The following is an 18,695-nucleotide window of genomic DNA, read 5'->3' as shown; positions in this document are numbered from 1 at the left end:
CAAAACATGTGGATCTCAGGTGGATCGATATTCTCAATCGATATTCAATATTCTATTCTATCCTGCATCGATCTGCGAGATGGAAAACACCGTGACATATTATCCTCCTCATTTCTAGCGGTGCTTTTTAAATCTTCCTCTGTGTCCCTGTACACTTTCCTCTCCTCTGTGTTCAGTCCATCTCCCCTTATCTCCCTCCAGTGTCTTTGGACCACACGAGATAGTGGCGAGGAAAAGTGTTGCTCCGGCACCAGGGCGACTATCATTTTCAGCTTTGTACATGTATCTGACAGTGCATCAGCTCGCGGCTCCACCCCGCACATTATTCCCGCGCCTTGCAGCTTCAGAGATGTCTACAAGGGTCGATAGTGACATCTGCGATAAAGGAAATACAGACACCCACCCACCCCTCACACCCCCACCCCCTGTGTAGCTGATATGACCATAACTGTAATCGCCTTGTGAGGCCAAGTAGATTAGTGTTGTGCTGCTATTTTACATGGTAAAATTACAGGTTAAACAAGAATGCTGTTGTGTAGGATAATGTTCTACATTTTCATAAGGAAATTCTGGTCGCTAAGCTATTTATTGGTTGGATTTTTATTTCTGTGGTATTTCTTATTTCTATTTATTGATTATATTGGTTTAGATCTGTAGTGATTGGTTGTAGCTTAATTCGTGATGGTACTTGCTCAGATTTTATTAGTGATTGATTATGGTTGTAGCGATGTCTGTATTTATTTATCTGGCCCTTACTAATATTGCACTAGCACTTTATGATGGAAAAACTGGCACTTTAAAATATGAGGATTTATGTTGTATTCCATGTGCTTACTATTCAGTGCCCCACTTCATGTGGATCTCCTTTGTTGTCTTTTGTTGTGTCGCCTGTCTAATTGCCTTGCGTGTATGTCTTGCTGCACCACAAATTGCCCCTTGGGGACAATATCAATAAAGTTGAAGTTGAATATTCTGCTGAAGGTGATAAAGACTGAAAAGATGTTAAATTGTATAGAAGGTAAACACTGAGGATGTTGTGAAGCTTGAAATAGGTGACTTCTGTCTAGCTTCAGATTCTCGTATTTGTGCATGTAAATCAAGGTTTATTCAATTTTTGAAGTTATTGGATTGTGATCCAATAACTTCAAAATAATGCCTGAAAAGTTTGACCCCGTCTTGCTCCATCTAACCTACTTTTGGGGATGTCACCACAACGTTCTTGGAGCTCAGTAAATGTAATGTTTTTCTCACTGTTAACTTATACCGTGAAAAGAGCAGCTCCAGTAATACAGTCTGTGTCAGTGGCTTTCAGACCCAAGCCCTGGAGACTTACTCTAACCTTAACCATAATTACTACTAACCTAAACCTAAAATAACCTTAAAATATGTCTTGATATAATCAATGAATTATGATGAATGAATTACATTATGGGGCCTTGTTTTTCTATGTCCCCATAAGGAAGATAAGTCCCCATAATGAAACAGATTTAAGTCCGCACAAAAACAATTTGCGTGTGTGTGTGTGTGGGGGGGGGGGGGGGGGGGGGGGGTTATGGTAAGATTGGAATTAGATTTAGTTTAAGATTAGGATAAGGATTATGGGTAGACATGAAGTTGTGGTGGTTATGGTAAGGAGCTGGGGAATGCATTATAGTAAGTACAGTTAGTAAGTAAATGTCAATGACTGTCCTTACATAGAGAGAAGCACACACGTTCGTGCAGACTGTTAGTATCTCTTCTTTCCAACCCCCCACCCCTTGTTCAGGAAGTGGACTAATGGCATTTGAGAGGATGGAGGGAGCTGGAAAGAGGGAGAGGGAGGAGGAGCAGAGTTCCTTCCTGTGTGGTGTGTCATTTGTAGATCCTGTTGTTCAGCGGGTGGCCCTGAGACTCAGTGGTAACCCTTCCAAAGCCCGCCACTGGCCCCACCCAAATGGCTCTCTGAAGACAGCCAGAAGAAAGAATGAGGGATTTGTGAACTTGCACCTCAAGCGCTGTCATTTTTTAACATTTTATGTTTCTGTCTTTGTGCTTTCTCGCTGATTTTTGGTCATTTTTCACTGCACTTAAATCCCCACAGAAAATATTTTAACAATAATCATTGGCCATTGTTCCACATTGAACTTGGTGTTAAATGTTAAAACTGAAACATTTAATCGATGAGCTGATAAACATTTAAGTAATATGTAACTTTGTTTATTATGGTTTGATCCTGTGAGTCCAAACGTCTCAAATTCTGAAAACAAGATTCCCTATTTTGAGGATTTTCTGCTTTTCCGTCTTTTATATCACATTCAATTCTTGGACTGTTGGTCAGACGAAAGGGGCAATTTGAAGATGTCACTTTGGGTGTTAGGGAACAATGACGAGCATTTGTACCTTTTTCGTTTTGGAGGAAACCAATAATTGATAAAAAGTGATTAATTTAATTGATCAACAATGAAAATAATGATAAGTTACAGCTCTATTGAATATGATGTCAATTAAGTACGTCAAAGGCTGGTGGTAGTCTACTTGATGTGTTTCTTATCATTAAATGACCAGAACCCATAATGCATTTGTCTGTCTTCCACTGTCAGATTTAAACTAACCCTTTCTGTGGAATTCAATCCCACAGCCGATTCATTCTTATGAAATACAAATCTTTGAACATTTTTCATAATCTGTATATAGTTTTTTAAGGACTAAGTATTTCCTAAATCATTTAGGCACTGCAGTTCCCTTAGATCAGTACTCAAATTGGACTACATGATGCAAATGTTGGCAACTGTTTTGGTTAGATAGTGAGAATTTACTGCAGCGGGACATTGTATGTTGGATTGACTGAAAATAAACTCCACTACCCATGTTCGTTGTAATGAAGGAACATGTGCAACGATGTGCCCCGTCCGTGTGTATCTAACAGTTTTTGGTTTGCGAAGGTGGAATAAGTTATGTCGGATACACAGGCAGTGTTTGTTTTCGTGGGGTCAGTTCATTGTTGTGCTTTTTGTGCTTTCATGAAAATTGTTGACGGAAAAAGAAATATCGCCAGCCCTCCTTAAAAGAAATGAGACAGAGTTTTTTTTTTTATGTGAGAAGCAAAGTGCGAGGGAGGGAGAGGTGGAGGAAACAGACAGCGTCCAATGCAGGTTGAGACCGAGAGAGAGAGAGACAGACAGCGAGAGAGGGAGGAGATGGACACAGACAGCCTTTTTGAGATTCCACTCACGCATCTCTGAGGGTCTCTCAGTCTCTAAAGTATTGAATGAAAATGACTCCCCACCTTCTCACACACATGCACATGCACGTATGCATGCATCACACACACACACACACACGAGCGGAGAACACAATCAGTAAACATATAGGGATAAAACAGTTTGTGAGTTATCTCATTAAGTATCCCTGAGCCCTTTAGTCAGATGGGATTAGTGTAGTGTGAATGCAGCACGCAGAAACTCTGATTAGGTTGGAAAGTAGTGAACTGTTGTGAAATTGCACCACATTTAGATATCTATTGCTCTTTTCCTGAAGGAAAAGCACAGCATTCTTTTATTGCTTTACATCAAGTGTTTTCGACACAGTCTTTTTCCCCCCTTTTGTTCGAGTCCACTCTCGTCTTAGCACTCATTCCACAGTCATGTAAAGCAGAGGATGCGTGTTCAGATAAAGCAATATCGTTGTACCCACATGGCAGAAGTGTGGGTGACCTGTCCTCGGACAGCTTAACCCCGAACTGACATGACATCATTCTGCTGCTGACATACAGTAGGATCAGGCGGCAACTCACTGTGATGTCTCCCATTGGTTTGTGAACTGCCGCTTTGAAGCTTGGAGTTTAGTATTTAGACCATGCAGCACACTCTTTGTTTTTGGAATGCACAAGTAGCCATATCTGGAGGGTCGGGGGCAGGGCCTGACGTCCTCCACCTGCAATCATGCACCTATTGGACGGGACTAGCTGTCAATCAAAGCTATATCCATGCCCCAATACATACTATGCTTTGTCGTCTATTGAACTCTAAACGGGACCATAATTTACCAAATGAATATCAGGTTATATTGAAGAAGACTTGAAACCCCCAAAAAAGATTGAGAGCAAAAACTCTTCTGTACTCAAGTTATAAATCAAGTGTCAAACTAGTGTCGCCCCCTGCTGGCCATTCCAGAGAATACAGGCTTCAGGCATTTCCGCATTGGCTTCACGTCCCGCACCTGGTGACTACTTCCATTTTTCAATACAATCTATGATATATATTTCCTGTATTATTTGAATGATGCTTCACAGCATTAGGAACATGTTGCACACTGATTCTCCTAAAATACCATGACTCTGTAGTCGTCATGGTGAAATAATTTGTTGTCTTTACCTGTTTTTAAATCCTGGAAATCAGACTCTATTTTACTGTTTTTCCAAAATGATCTCATTTTACCCCGTCCGTTTTGTCTTAATGTGATGTTGTAGTGTGTTGTACAGTATGTCTTGATGTGGATGTGTGACATACTGTAGTGTTCTCCCGGGGGGATGTTGGTTTGAATTATTTATGCATGTAGATGCAGGTGCTCATCTGAGGACATGGCAGTGGCTGTTCCTTCTGGTTACAACATCAGCAGCTATGAATTGAAGGCTCATGGTGTGCCTTAAGCCCCCAAGACATTCAACAATTCAGTGACTCATGAAATCAAGAGGCTCAATGTAATGGGTTTGCGGAGGGCCAGAGATATTAATTGATTGTCCGTTTTCAGATTCTCAAGACTGAATCTTTCTGGGATCTCTGTAAAGACTGCAGGAGCAAGAGAGAGAGTTGAGCTGGTATTAAACAAGACGTCAAATGATTTCGAGGGGATTGGATGGGATTCAGAGGAGTGGTTTTATTTCCTAACCTGCTCTAAATTGTGAACATAATGCAGTGCAACAAAACGTGGTTTTTCAGTTGAGACGTCGGGATTCATTTGTGATATTATCTGGGTTTTGTAATTTGTTCTCAAATTGAATCAGCAGCCAGCTGCGTTCGGTCAGGTCCAATGAATATTAACAGCAGCACATAAATGTGTTTGAACTCAGTCAGTTATGTACCGAGACTGACTGAACAAGTCGTCGTTGACAGCTACATTCTCACGACAACATACAGTACACTATGTGATACGCCGTGTTAATCGGAAAAGCCACCAGCTCGGCCTCTCATTGCTCTCCTTTCTCTTGGCCTTGTCAGAAAAGGGTAAACACTGGTGTGTGTTTGTGTGTGTGTGTGTGTGTGTGTGTGTGTGTGTGTGTGTGTGTGTGTGTGTGTGTGTGTGTGTGTGTGTGTGTGTGTGTGTGTGTGTGTGTGTGTGTGTGTGTGTGTGTGTGTGTGAGAAGTGTAAATGATAGACTCATTTAGAGTGTGTGACACTCCTCGTCTTTCATATTTGCAAAGCTTAAGTACTGGAATGTGCCGAACAAAACTGGTTAAGGGGAACGTACCGAGTCATATTCAGACTAATGTGTAGTCAACATTAACTGCCCAGTTACTACACCTTTCTAGCTAATGTGAGGTAATTGCACCACATTGATGTGGTCACATTTCATCAATTGGAGCTCTGCGATCTCACAGTTAAAAGAATTATCAATGACCTGGATTGACTGCGTAGTTTGACTTGGGGAGGTACAGAACAGGACTCAGGACTCAGGACATCGGCATGTTTAATTTAACGGCTATCGACACTTATCTTCCATTGCCAAAGGAATAAAAAATAAAATATTCATCAAATAATTATCTTCAGCCCTAATTCGGTGTAACTGAGAGACTCGGTCATGAGCATTTTTGTGAAAACTGCAATAAACACCAACTCTCCCAATCGGTGCAAGTTCACAATTTATGTGTCTCATTTGCCGCTGATTCTTTTATTTTGTTCTTTTTATTTGCTTATTTGCTTTCTTGTCAAAAGTTAGTTTAGCCTGGCTCTGCTTACCAGCACGTCTAAGGTTTTGGATGCCTAGCCAAAGAAAAAGGCAAAAGTTTGTTACACAGATTAAACAAGTCAAGTAAAAAACGTGTGATTTAGCCCAATATCACAAATAACAAAAATATGTTTAGCATATCACACCCTCTGCCTTACACGTGGATGGATTTTTCATCAGACTAACACTGTTGTATATTAGTAGTTGGGAGGGTATCTACAAGTTTAACTTTTGCTTCACCCCTCTGACATTTGCCATTGTGATTCCATATCATTTGAGTCGATCTGATTTGTCATATTCAAGAGAGACCGGAAGTACCAGACGAGTTAATGTCGTTCCAAGTGATGTTTTTGTTTCCGTTTCCGTAGAGGAGTGGGGTGGGGTGCTGATATTGGGACAGGGGTGATATCCCAGAGCAGTTTATTTATTTATTTATGAATCTATTTATTTTTCTTGTTGCTGTATTTGGAAAATGCTGCTTTGTCAGCAGGTCAGGTAGATATATGTTTCTTCTCCAAGTTCTCATTTCTCCCACACAAACAGTGAGAGCACACACGCTCACGCGCACACACACGCGCACACACACACACACACACACACACACACACACACACACACACACACACACACATATTCACACTCGTAATCTCTGCTTTGTCCTCTCCTCTCTCTCTCTCCCTGGGCATGAAGGCAAACTCAGCAGTATCCACCCAACCGCATTCTGGGTAATCCAGGTTGTGAGACTGAAGAGGGAAAGAAAGGGGAAAAACTCCCAACACACAAAAAATCACAACACACACAAAAACACACACAAACAAACCAAATCCAGTCCCTCACCGCTGAACCATGGAGATACAATATCCATCTGTGTCCATCTGCACATTCATCTGCTGAGACGAATACTGACTCTGTTTGCAGCAGAATATGGAATAAAAAGAATCTGCGAAGCATCCTGCTCCTCGCTGTGCCAAACCTTAACGATTGGGAGACATGGAGGAGAGTGGGGGGGGCATGAGGGAATAGCTAGGTTGGTGGGGTGGAGCAGAGGAGGATGCAGGAGTGTCGTCAGTCTGCTTTTATCTCAGCTCTGATTAAACCTTGTTCCTGTCTGACCTAAAAAGTCAGCTGGCGGAAACTCCAGAGACTGTGGGTGAATTTCACTGTGAGTCTTTACACCCGGCCCGGTACCTTCAGAGTGGGAGAGGAAGCAACGCAGAGAGATCAGAGAAATAGAACAGAGAGTGGGCTGATGCTGAATAAAATACTCCCAGACACAGGCAAGCTGGCTCTGTGTTCTCACTATTCACACATTACCATATATATATGGAGATACACTCTCCCACACTGCATGTTGTCTGCTCTTTAGTCTTAATGAGGATGAGGAAGAGGCTGATGCTGGGTGGTAACTCCGGGGTTAGTCAGGAGCACAATGCCACAGGAAGCAGACAGAGGCAGTGCTGAAATGTGCCAGCGCCGCCCGTCTGGGACAAGCACAACAAAACAAAAATAAACCTGGGCCAGCATGGCAGGGCATCTGCAGTAACAGGAAATATCCCACTGAGGGGGAGAAAGTAACAGAGAGATGGGGGAGGAACTGAGGATTGCTTTTGGTGGGTTTGATTGTTTTTACGACTCTTGTGATGTTTCACTGGCGGCAACTTCATTAGAGGTTTTTGTGTCGTCGGTGTTCAAGTGGAGGAAGTATACAGATCTTTTGGTTTTGTTAAAAATAGCCATGATTTAGTGCAAAAACACTTAGTTACAAGTAAAAGTCCTGCATTGAGAATGTCACTTTGATCAAATCCGTCAAAATATAAGTATCAAATGTAAAATAAGGTCACTCAAAATGCAGAAATTGTTTGTTTATTGTGATATACAAAATTATATAATGGGATAATCATTACTGATACATTTATGTTTAAGTAACATTTTACTGTCGGTTGACTTGCATGTTCTGTGTGTGTGTGCGTGCGTGTGTGTGTTTGCCTCTCTTAGAGTGCTGCAGCGGCTCCCAGTCCCGTCCTTGGGAATCTTCCACCAGGAGACGGCATGCCAGTAGGACCCGTCCCTCCGGGATTCTTTCAGGTATATAGTGCAAGCACGTGCACACACACACACACACACACACACACACACACACACACACACACAGAAAAGCTGAGAGGAAATGATTTGGGTCTTCAGGCCACACACTGTTAGATAAGAGGGTCAGTGTGTAAATTATGGTCCATTGTTCATGCTGGGGTATCTGTCTTAAAATGAGCAATTATGTATTTATTGTGATTTAACTTGACCTAACCCTAACCCTCAAAAAAATCACTCAAACGTACCTGTATATGTAGTGTACAGTACCTTTACATCATGTATGCAATATAGATCTATCTGTGTGAAGCTGCCCCCTCCTGTGAGTTTCCCAAAATAGACAGAAAAGATTTACGGGGAAATAAATATTAACAAAAAGACATGCAACTTTGTCCTACATCATTTCTGACTCTGCCAGTTGACTGAATGTCATTATCAGTGGACACAGACGCTCACAGCTGACATGCAGATCAATAGCCTTCATAGGCATTTCTGAGCTCTGCTTTCAAAAACAAACCACTCAAAACTGGGTTCGAACAGCGTTTTCCCTATTCAATGGAAAACAAAGTGCTGTCGAAACTAATCAGTTAAACAAATGCAACAGTTTGCAAATTGCCAGTTATTCATTCAGGTTTCGGGAAGCTCATCGCATATGGACCACACAAGGAAATATTAAAGCTGAACTATAACTGGAGAGAGACATTTAATGTATCCATCCATCCATTAGCTATACTGCCTATCCTCTTGAGGGTCGAGGACCCTGAACATGTCGCCAGTCTATCACAGTAATGCATCCTGTGCCTGTAAATATATTCTATGTGCACACAGATTTTTACACACCCAACTTTGAACATGTTTTTTAATTTATTTAACCATTGAGTCAGTTGATGAATTTACTAACTCACCGACTCACTCATTTCTAAACAGTTCAGTTGTTGCATTTATTTATTCACACAAATGTTTTTCATTCATCGTTATTGTTAATAATTTCATAATTGTTATAGCATAGCTGAATAGACCTAAATTGTCATGTCTGTTTTCTTTTAATGGATGTTCAGCACAGCTGGGAAATAAGCAGGCAGAGTTATTAAAGATAAGAACAGTGGACCATTGCTCTCTAGTGGCATATCGAGGTATCACCTCTCCAACACTACAGACTGACTTCAGCTCAGCAGACATAGCAACAGCATCGACACTGTCTGTGGGGAGGACGAGTGAAAACCCACTCACAGCGGCAAAAAAGAGCTCATCCCACATGCCACCAAATTCCAAACATGAACTGGCATCCTGATGCATGAACTGGCAACACTTTTTTTCCCCACTACCCAATGAAATTGCAGTCTACTTCCCTGCACTGCTCTCATGGAATTGTTGTTAAAGGAAAATGAGCCAGAACTCCACAGGGGACATGTAGTTGTGGTTGGTGTCCTGTTTTGGAGAGTGTGGAAAGATTCACTTCCCATAGTGCTCAGTTAGTGCGCCACATTGGTTTACTTGGCTTCTGACCCAGGATGGTATATCTAGTCTGGATTTTTTTTTTTTTTTTAAGATTTGCTTGTTGAATTTATTTAACCTTTGAGGTGTTTTGACTTTACGTCTTAATGCGTTTTCCTTTCAAATCTCTCTGAATCTCAAGCGTTTTGTTACAGTCTTGACGGGCACGTTTTCAAAGACGTCCTTCACTACACCCTTGCGATGCAGCAACCGCAAGTGGGAATGTACTGTGTCATGCATGCGATAGATCGTGCGCAAAGTATTAACAGTCCTGCATTCATGTTATGGGTTGTTATTTTTTTCCAGCCATTTATGTCACCTCGATACCCCGGAGGACCCAGACCACCCCTCAGATTACCCAATCAGGTAAGAGCCACGCTGACACCTGCAGGCAGCAAACAGAACTGTGGATAGTAGAATCTGGCAGGATCTGTGTGACAGTGATGACACTGCTGGTGATGGATCCTCTCCCCTCTGTAGGGACTCGTAGTCCCCGGTGGTCAGCCCATGTTACCCAGTGGAATGGACCCCTCAAGACAGCAAGGTACACACAGACACACTGGTATACACAAACACAGACATTTATGATATATTAATCTATGTATATATAAATGTAAAGTGAGACTTGAATCCTGAAGACACTGTTCTGGACTAAACTGAAGGCTGCTTGTGTTTTCTGTTGACCGTTATCCTGTGTTTCAGGACATCCAAATATGGGAGGGCCGATGCAGCGGATGACTCCGCCCAGAGGCATGGTACCGCTGGGGCCCCAGGTGTGCAGCCAGATGATTGTGTGGGAATATTTTTTAAAAATTGGTTCCAATAGTTATTCTCTTATACACATAACTAAGGGTTTTTGGTGGGTTTTTTTTATTCTCTTTTGGTAGAATTATGGAAGTGGAATGAGACCACCACTGAATGCCCTGGTCGGTCCTGGGATGCCCGGCATGAACATGTGAGTGATATCTACACAATGTAATCTACACACACACACACACACACACACACACACACACTGGGAGAGAGAGAGAGAGAGGGGGAGGGGGGGTGGCATACAGTGTGAGTAGCTCAAAGCTACATGTGCACATAAGTTAAATTCCCTTTCTCTCCCGTTTAACTATGAAGATATAAATGACTTATGTCACTCAGAAGAACAACATACATCCTTAATCAACTTTATTGCATGTCTCTGGACAGTTGGAGGTCTGGAAGTGAAGTTGGGAGACAACTTTCCTCTATTATCTCCTTTTTTCATGTGTGTTTTGTTGTTGTTGTTGTTGTTGTTGTTCCCATCACGTCTCTCTCTGGCAACAGGAGACGTTGTTGTTGTCAGCTCTGGCCAAATGAATTGAAAAAAGTAGAAAACTGAAGTGTGTGTGTGTGTGTGTGTGTGTGTGTGTGTGTGTGTGTGTGTGTGTGTGTGTGTGTGCGTGCATGCGTGCGTTTGTGTGTTTTCAGGGGACCTGGTGGGGGTAGACCTTGGCCAAATCCTCCGAACTCCAATTCGGTAAGTGCTCTAGCACCTAACAAGAAAGTTAAACATTAATTTCATGCCTTTCATGATTTCCCTCTGCATTTTTGCAGACCCCTTACTCTTCTGCATCGCCAGGAAGTTACGTGGTATGTACAATATGTTTGAGTTTATAAACAGTTGCCCTTCAGGCTGTTATTCATCAGTTCATGAATGAATCCTATGGAAACCAAAACTGTAATTTCAGGGACCTCCCGGAGGCGGAGGGCCACCTGGGACCCCAATAATGCCGAGTCCAGCAGGTGAGATCTGAGTATATGCATGTGTGTGTAGTGTGCATATAGATTGTTTTGATCTTTCATCCTCCGGATCTTCCTGCGTTTGTTATGTCAGATTCAACCAACTCCGGCGACAACATGTACACCATGATAAACACAGTCCCTCCAGGTGGAAACCGACCAAATGTGAGACATTTTTCTTATTTCTGTATATCACTGTCTGAGTGTACTGAGTGTGTGCGGGTTGAGTATTGGTACTGCTAATACTTTATGTTGTTTTATAAACAGTAAAATGTGTTACAGGTATATCACTCTGTCTCTCCTGTGCATGTTCTCTTCAGTTTCCTATGGGAGCGAGTGGCGATGGTCCATTAGGGGGGATGGCTGGAATGGAGCCCCATCACATGAATGGATCATTAGGTACAGGAACAAGTTGCTTGTAGGTGCTGCATTGACACGAAATCTCTGGTTTTGTTCTCATAATTCTTTTATTTATGCAAAACGAACATTCATATGATCATGTTGATTTGGGTTATGCTCATGCTTGGGTTCCCTCTCTCAGGGTCAGGTGATATGGACAGTCTCCCGAAGGTAAGAGAAGCTATTTTATTTACTTTGAGTGTCCGGTTTTTGTAACCCTAAATTCATACAAATATCATTAAGCTGTGTTTGGTTTACCTTCGTGTAGAGCTCTCCTGGTAACCTAAGTATGAGTAACCAGCCGGGGACCCCCAGGGAGGATGGAGAGATGGGAGGAAACTTCCTTAACCCTTTTCAGAATGAAAGTGTAAGTCAGTTCTCCCTTTCTGTTTGGATGAGGAAGGCTGTAGGCGGTACAACTGGAGAACTCAAATGAAATTTTAAGTAAAAAAAAGCGAAAACACAAAATGAGATGATCAATGCCAAATCTGTATGATAAATACAATATGAAGCTACAACAGCTTGGCTCGGTCCAAAGATTAAAAAACCCTACTCTTACTGAAATGTAAAGAACAAGCTCTTGTTTGACATAATACTCTTTGAATAATCTGCCCAATATTATTTTCTTGTACGTGAATCTAATCACTTTGATGTATAAGTTACGTGCATTTCACTAGCTTGTCTAGTAATGTCTTCAATGCTGATGTATTATGAATAGTATTCTTCCTTTCTTTTTTTTCCCATCATTTACTTTTTCTCTTTCTTTCGTTTGTTTTTTTTTCATTTGGGTAGTCACATGACCTGTCAGGTGACCTCTTGGTACAGGTGTATGTGCTGTGTCTCTGCTCTGTACTTTGTCTGGAGAAGGGCCTATGTCAGAAACATTACCTGGGAGGTTATTAAAAAAGATTGGGTGTGCATGCTTTTGTGCAATTGGGTGTGCAAATATTTTTTTAAATGCCCACACTACTTTAAATGATTTGACTTGATCGATGTCATTTTGGAGGGAGGTCCAATTCAAGATACTAGTGTACAACAGTGTTAACAAGAAAACTGCTTTTCTCTCTCTCTCGTGTGCTCACGTGATGCTTGATTTATTTCTCCGCAGTATTCTCCAAACATGACCATGAGCGTGTGAAGGCTTGGGAGGCGGCTCGGTGAGTCGCTCAGTAATCTGACGTGGAGCGGTGACAAGCAGAGAGACTGAATGTGATGTCATCAAGGCCAGTGACTCTTCCTCCACCACCACCACCACCAACCTATAGTCAGGACAGATGCCCCGGGGCTCCGTCCTTCTACTACCCCTCAACCCCACCTCTCCTCCCTCCATCCCTTCATGGTTTCTGTCCACCTCCCCTCTTTCCTGTTTCTTCTCCCCCGTTGTAAGTGGTGACTCTGCTCCATTCATCAGTTCTTCCTCTGCAACGTTGAGACTGTACAAAGGAACCAAATTGAAAAAAGCTGGAGGAGAACTCTTCGCATATTTGCATACTGTGCACACAGTCCAGTCACAGACAGGTGCTCCCTGCCTGTGGCATCATGTCACAGAGTTCCACGCTCAAAAACAAAAAGGCCAGTATCCAGTTTATCCTGAAGTTTAAATTGACAAGGGTTTAAAGAGAAGTTAGACACTTTTTTGATTGACAAGAAACATTAAATCTAACCGGTTGTCACATCTTTTGTCATTCCCTGAAAAAAGTACTTTGTACATTGGTGGAAGAGAATTGCGAGACATCACAATCTTATTAGAATGAGGTTTTCATTGAGGCTTATGCAGATATTTGTAAAGTCAACTTTTGTGGTCGTCTAAAGTTGTGTTTTAGGTTTTATACTATGGGTCTATTCATTTTATTTTTATTTTCCACCACAAGCTCATTCATCGTTCACTCTGCCTCACCTCTGTTATGTTTAAGAGGCCTGATGAGGCACATGAAGGTCAAAGTCAACTTTTTGTTCAGACTCAACGCATAGATTACATAAAGACTTTGGTACAAGCTGAAATGTGTTTCTTTATTCAGCGGTTGCTGAGAAAAATGAAACAGTAGCTTCTGTTGTGACAAGTGACAATTGTTGGATAATGGCACATTATATTGATAATGCTAAAGCATCAACAACAGCAAATAAGAGTTATAAAGTCAATTAAATGACTTTGTAGTGCCCATCATGAAGCAATGTCTACCTAAACTCTGTCACGTGAGCTAACATAGCAAACAAAAGCCCATTGGTCAAACCAGTCTAAGTCCGTGGAAGCAAAAAACCCCAGGGTTATTGAACTGAGCAATGTTGCATTTCAATGTCATAGAATTCAACTTTCCATGTGTAAGAGGAAAAATATGTTATTTCTACTTTTAGAAGTTACACTGTACTTTCTGCCCTTTCATGCCTGTTGGCATGTAGATATTCTCGCCTGTTCTCCTCTATCGCAGTTCTTCGTACCAGTGCTTTTTTATTTTACGGGACTGGGTTGTTAGCCCTGTGACCAACCCCCAGCCAGAGGACCAGCGGATCGGCTTTCGTCTGGCCTCTACCTTTCAACGTGTACAGCTTGGGTGATCCTGCCACGGGACTGAGCTCCTGCTGGCTTAATCGAGGGTGTCCCTGAGCGCCCTGACTGATCCAAGGTTGCGATCCTTAGGTATCTGTGCTGTTTGCTCAGGCAGTAGATATGATAAAAGTTAAATAGTCTCCTTTTTTTAAAATCCAACCAGATAAACCCTAATGCTAACTGTTATTTGATTGCAATAATCAGTGAGGTGTAAACAGGTTTCAGCATTCAGCAGATGACTATGAAGTTTGAGATGGGAACCAGGAAGATTTTTTTCATGTGAAGATGTTATCCAAGGTCTAGAGGGGACAGGAAATCTGTAGTCACACAGTTTGGCCCTTTTGTTTGCCGAGGCCTCTCTCACATCTGGATCCTAATGATCCTTCAGTTTACCTCGCCATTAACTGGACATGAACCAGAAAGACAGAGGTCAAAGGCAGATGAACGGTATGGATGGTAAAACGGTAAGAGACGAGCTTGTAAAGTCACTCTGGTCACCCATACTTTATTGTCATCCGGATAAACTGTGATCTCAGTGTGATATGAAAGGATTCTTGGTACAGAAAGCTAAAAATTAGCTTGTTTTTAAACAATGTTTTAAACTTTTTTCACTGCCCAAGATTGTATGTCATCATGTATAAAAAAGGTCAATATGCCTGTGAACATTCTCCTTGCCCCTCCCTTACTGCAAAGTGTACAGCTCACAAATGTAGCTCCTCTGTCTTGTGTGTGTATTTGATATTATTGTTATTATTTAAAGAAAAATTTGGTCTGAATTGTTGCAGAATGGTGCGATGGACTTTTGATGCACCGTCACAACTGAACTGAGATTTTTATTTTTATTTGTTATTTCTTTTCTTGTATATTTTTAGATCGAAGCCATACGTGGGAGTACAAGAGGATGACACATTTGTAAATTGGATCATGTTTTCTGTTTTGTGGCAATATGTGGAACTCCATTTGTGACGTGTTCATTTTCTCTTTTTTTATTCTTTATTATTGTGTTTTTGTAAATACAGAGAAGTATTTCTTGGGTTTTGAATATGCTGGTATAAAGCTTCTCTTCCCTTAGTCACGGTGTCAGCTTTTTTCTTTGCGTGGACTGTGTGTGTGTAGACATGACCGCAGTAACATGACAGTGTTTGCAGACGGAGTTTAGTCACCACGAGTTAACATTTATTTGTGTTGCCTGCAAAGGCCAAAGACTGCAAATAAAGATGGACGATGCGTGTCCACTTCCTCCCACTGTACAAAACGGAAGTGAATCGTGGAGTAAAGCCATCGGACCTATCGCAAGTCAGACGTTTCAACTCATTTTGACAACAAAAATTGGGGGGGCCGGGGGGGTGAGCCTGACTGAGAGCTCATCCACTGCATGTCCACCTACATGTGCTCACTACGCCTGCCGCCGTGCACCTCTCGGGTGCGATTGGTCTGGCTCGTGGATGTGTTATAAGACCATGGTCTTTGTATACAATAAACGTACGAAGATGCAACGTGTTAATTAGCTAAATACGAGGCTTTACTATAGCTTCACCCAGCACTGCGTCTCTCATTCTCGCTGCCTGTAGACATAGTGCAACCTCGTCCATGTCAATGCTGCACCTAAACCGCCCGGGCCTGCGGACCATGAAGGGCCCAAAGGCCACTTGTTCGTCCAACTTTCACCGGTCTGGCAGTTTGATTAGTTATAAATGTATTATGAGTTACTTGCACCACTCAAACACAATATCGTCTTAGCTGGGACCTGCATTATTAGGTCTTTTGGTGGTGCACTCTATTGTACTCTATTGTATTATTGCATTATTTTAGTTCATATGATTGTCCTCAAATATAGCATTGTCTACAAATAAAACTGTGTTTAATCAAATTGCCACATACAGTGTCTTACACCTCAGACGATATTCCGATATTGCTTGGGCACATCCCCCTGTCGCTGTCGTCAAACGCACAGAACACGGAGAGAGTAGATTAGGGGAGACTAGGATCTCACAGAGGGGGAATAATTCATTGACAGAACAAGGCCGTGACAGTGGGATGTAATGTGAGTTATATCTACTGTATCTACAAATCTACTGCACAAGTTGTCCCTCACAGCAGTGGCAAAAGATGTTGGTCTCTCTGCAAAGATGCATTCAGACAATTCATTACATGATGTCACGATACAGAAGTCCTGACTCAAAAGCTCCAATAACAAGGCAGTCCACCCACCCCTCCCTCTGTCTCTCTCTCTCTCTCTCTCTCTGTCTCTCTCTCCCCTCCGCCATGGTAGTATAATATCCCCTGTGCTGGTCTTCGGGGCAGGAGTACAGTGGACCTGTCCTTGTTGTAGTGTCCCGTTGACTGATAATCATGTCTGCTCTGTTCTGTTTAGCTTTATTGGCTCTCTCCTCCCTGGCAGCCGCATCTGACCCAGGCTGTGGAGAGCTGCTGAAACCTCTGGAGGTTCGAAGTCAGGTTCGTTGTCCTCAGGATTTTGTTTGTTTGTTTGTTTGTTTGTTTGTTTGTGTTCATGTTGTGCTCGCTAAATTCCAACATCTGGGATTTGAGGGGGCAAAATTATAGTGAGGTCACTGTGAAGCTGCTAAATCTGCCGAGCCACATGTTGATGAAATTCCGGAGACATCTGTGAATCCTCACTGTGACAGATTTCCTATCGAGGTGATTTTTCAGTATGTCATGCTTTGTAAATGGCCTTAAGTAAAGCTACAGTAATGTTTTAATAAAGCTAAACAGTTCAGACGTGTTTTGGCATTGGACAGTGAGATAATATGGGTCTTGTTTTTGCACATCTGTGTCCAGATTTCTGGGAAATGGATTTTTCACGCTGGAACGTCCGACAATGAAAAGTCCATGAAGGATCTGAAAACCATGGAAAGCTCCTGGATTGAACTCTCCCCCCTACCTGAGAGTGACGACATGACCCTGAGCTGGGGAGACAAAGTGTACAAATGAAATGATAACACCTGTCACTATTTTTTAGAAGCTATCTGCTGCATTGGGGGAGATTTGCTCCTTTTATTCATTGATCTTCTCTCGCTCGCCTCAGTAAGGATGGGAAATGCTATTATGGAAGTGTCAATTCCACCTTAGCTGGAAACGCCACCAGAGTGACATGTGAGTACATGTTATCAGGTATGTTATATGTGTGTGCTGTAACAGTTTCTTAACGTCCGTCTGTTTGTACGTCACAGATAGCTATAACTTCTCCGGCCATGAGCATGTCGGCAAGAACTTGATGACCTGCGCCGAGTGCCTCCTGTGGACGGACAACTCAGAGGCCGCGGAGAACGGTGAAACCAGACACAGCCGAAACCTCTACATCTTCAGTGAGTTCACAGTCGTCTGTAACAGCTCAGCTGCTCACAGACACTTTGCCAGTTATGTCCTGACCGGCAAACCGAGATAACGTTAACCTCACCGCTCGTCGTCTGCCTGCGCCCGCAGCAAAGTCTGGGCAGTTGGACGACTCTGATCTGGAGGTTTTCAGGAAGCAGGCCGCGTGCCTCAACTTCCCGGCGGAGTTCCACTTTGGAAAACTTACAGGTGAGAGGTTGCAGTCTTTCCACTGCGCCCGCCACACTCACAGCAGCAAACAGCGTGGATGACGTATTGAGGTACGTATCAACTTCCCTTTCCCACCTCTGTTTCAGACCTGTGTCCTGCGGAGAAGGAGGCTGCCGCAGACGTAGAGGAAGAACAACAATAGAGCAAGATGGATGTTGATGGGACTGTGGTCAGCGTGAACCTAAAATCCATCTTGAGCATCCGTTAGATATTCGTGCGCCACTTGTCTGTATCACAGATGTCTTACTGGATGTGACGCGTCTATTTACAGTATATCTAAATCTAGCATGTGTGTGTTAACAATGAAAAGAACTGATGTATAATGTTCAATTCATAAATCATGCCGCAAATAAAGCTGAACAAACCATGTGACTGTGTGCTCGCATGCTTTCATCGTGTACCCTCTGGCCCTGACACGGCTCTGTAACTTGAACACTGACCAACGGGTGAGAGGTTGTACGTCAAAACTACCACGGACTGTGACTAACACTGAGCAGAGCTTTATCTGATCTACGTCCGTTTCCCTCTGCCTCAACGCTCGTCTTTTCATGCTGCCCCCGTGTCGGGGGCCCCTTGAAGGATGGGGAGCAAGCGACAGTTTTACGCCCATGGCTGTGAGAAACGCCTGTTGGAGTGCAGCCCTTTCGCGAGCTGTTTCGCAACGTGTGGTGATTTTTTTTCGTGTTCTTCCTGAAAGAAGAGAAAGATGTGGCTTTCTTGAAATTCCCAAAGAGTTGTGCAACTGACTCTTGCGTAACTTTCCCACGTCCCCGCGACCTCTCACTCGCTGAGGGTCTCATTTCATTGTTCCTTCCTGAACGTTGACCGCCAAAACTAACAACACACATCTCGCTCTGGATCGATATGGTTTAAAGTTCTCCAAAATCCTTTGAATGCTACTGGCAACTGAACGGG

At 42.7% G+C, this 18,695-nt stretch overlaps 2 protein-coding genes across 4 annotated transcripts in view; both read left to right on the top strand.

Annotated features, from left to right (window-relative positions):
* ssbp2a (single stranded DNA binding protein 2a) overlaps positions 1-15,284 on the top strand; it is a 49,864-nt gene extending 34,580 nt beyond the window's left edge. For both annotated transcript variants that reach the window (XM_035640489.2, XM_035640490.2), the window contains exons 5-17: positions 7,919-8,008; positions 9,806-9,865; positions 9,980-10,043; positions 10,202-10,272; positions 10,387-10,454; positions 10,958-11,006; positions 11,084-11,119; positions 11,218-11,272; positions 11,364-11,434; positions 11,590-11,668; positions 11,811-11,839; positions 11,937-12,035; positions 12,777-15,284. In XM_035640489.2, the coding sequence (XP_035496382.1) occupies positions 7,919-8,008; positions 9,806-9,865; positions 9,980-10,043; positions 10,202-10,272; positions 10,387-10,454; positions 10,958-11,006; positions 11,084-11,119; positions 11,218-11,272; positions 11,364-11,434; positions 11,590-11,668; positions 11,811-11,839; positions 11,937-12,035; positions 12,777-12,806 (801 nt within the window). In that variant the 3' untranslated portion in view covers positions 12,807-15,284. The remainder of the gene's footprint in view (positions 1-7,918; positions 8,009-9,805; positions 9,866-9,979; positions 10,044-10,201; positions 10,273-10,386; positions 10,455-10,957; positions 11,007-11,083; positions 11,120-11,217; positions 11,273-11,363; positions 11,435-11,589; positions 11,669-11,810; positions 11,840-11,936; positions 12,036-12,776) is intronic.
* Positions 15,285-16,490: 1,206 nt separating this feature from the next.
* LOC118314218 lies at positions 16,491-18,149 on the top strand. 2 transcript variants are annotated; one of them, XM_035640491.2, is made up of 6 exons: positions 16,491-16,670; positions 17,016-17,158; positions 17,263-17,330; positions 17,408-17,542; positions 17,661-17,759; positions 17,867-18,149. In XM_035640491.2, the coding sequence occupies exons 1-6, from the start codon at positions 16,566-16,568 to the stop codon at positions 17,920-17,922; spliced, it is 606 nt and encodes a 201-aa protein (XP_035496384.1). In that variant the 5' UTR covers positions 16,491-16,565; the 3' UTR covers positions 17,923-18,149. The 2 variants fall into 2 exon arrangements, with proteins under 2 accessions (XP_035496384.1, XP_035496385.1); XM_035640492.2 differs by lacking the exon at positions 16,491-16,670 and adding an exon at positions 16,727-16,874.
* Positions 18,150-18,695: the final 546 nt, after the last annotated feature.

Source organism: Scophthalmus maximus, chromosome 19, assembly GCF_022379125.1.
Source record: "Scophthalmus maximus strain ysfricsl-2021 chromosome 19, ASM2237912v1, whole genome shotgun sequence".
NCBI classification, from domain to species: domain Eukaryota; kingdom Metazoa; phylum Chordata; class Actinopteri; order Pleuronectiformes; family Scophthalmidae; genus Scophthalmus; species Scophthalmus maximus.
The sequence above is the reverse complement of the archived record's forward strand: the minus strand, read 5'-3'. Positions and strand labels throughout refer to the sequence as shown.

Bases quoted from the DNA above. Each gene is read 5' to 3' on its own strand.
- LOC118314218 (XM_035640491.2), top strand. From the start codon at position 16,566: ATGTCTGCTCTGTTCTGTTTAGCTTTATTGGCTCTCTCCTCCCTGGCA. The intron at 16,671-17,015 runs GTTCGTTGTCCT...ATCTGTGTCCAG, and splicing joins CTCTGGAGGTTCGAAGTCAG to ATTTCTGGGAAATGGATTTT. The intron at 17,543-17,660 runs GTGAGTTCACAG...CTGCGCCCGCAG, and splicing joins CCGAAACCTCTACATCTTCA to CAAAGTCTGGGCAGTTGGAC.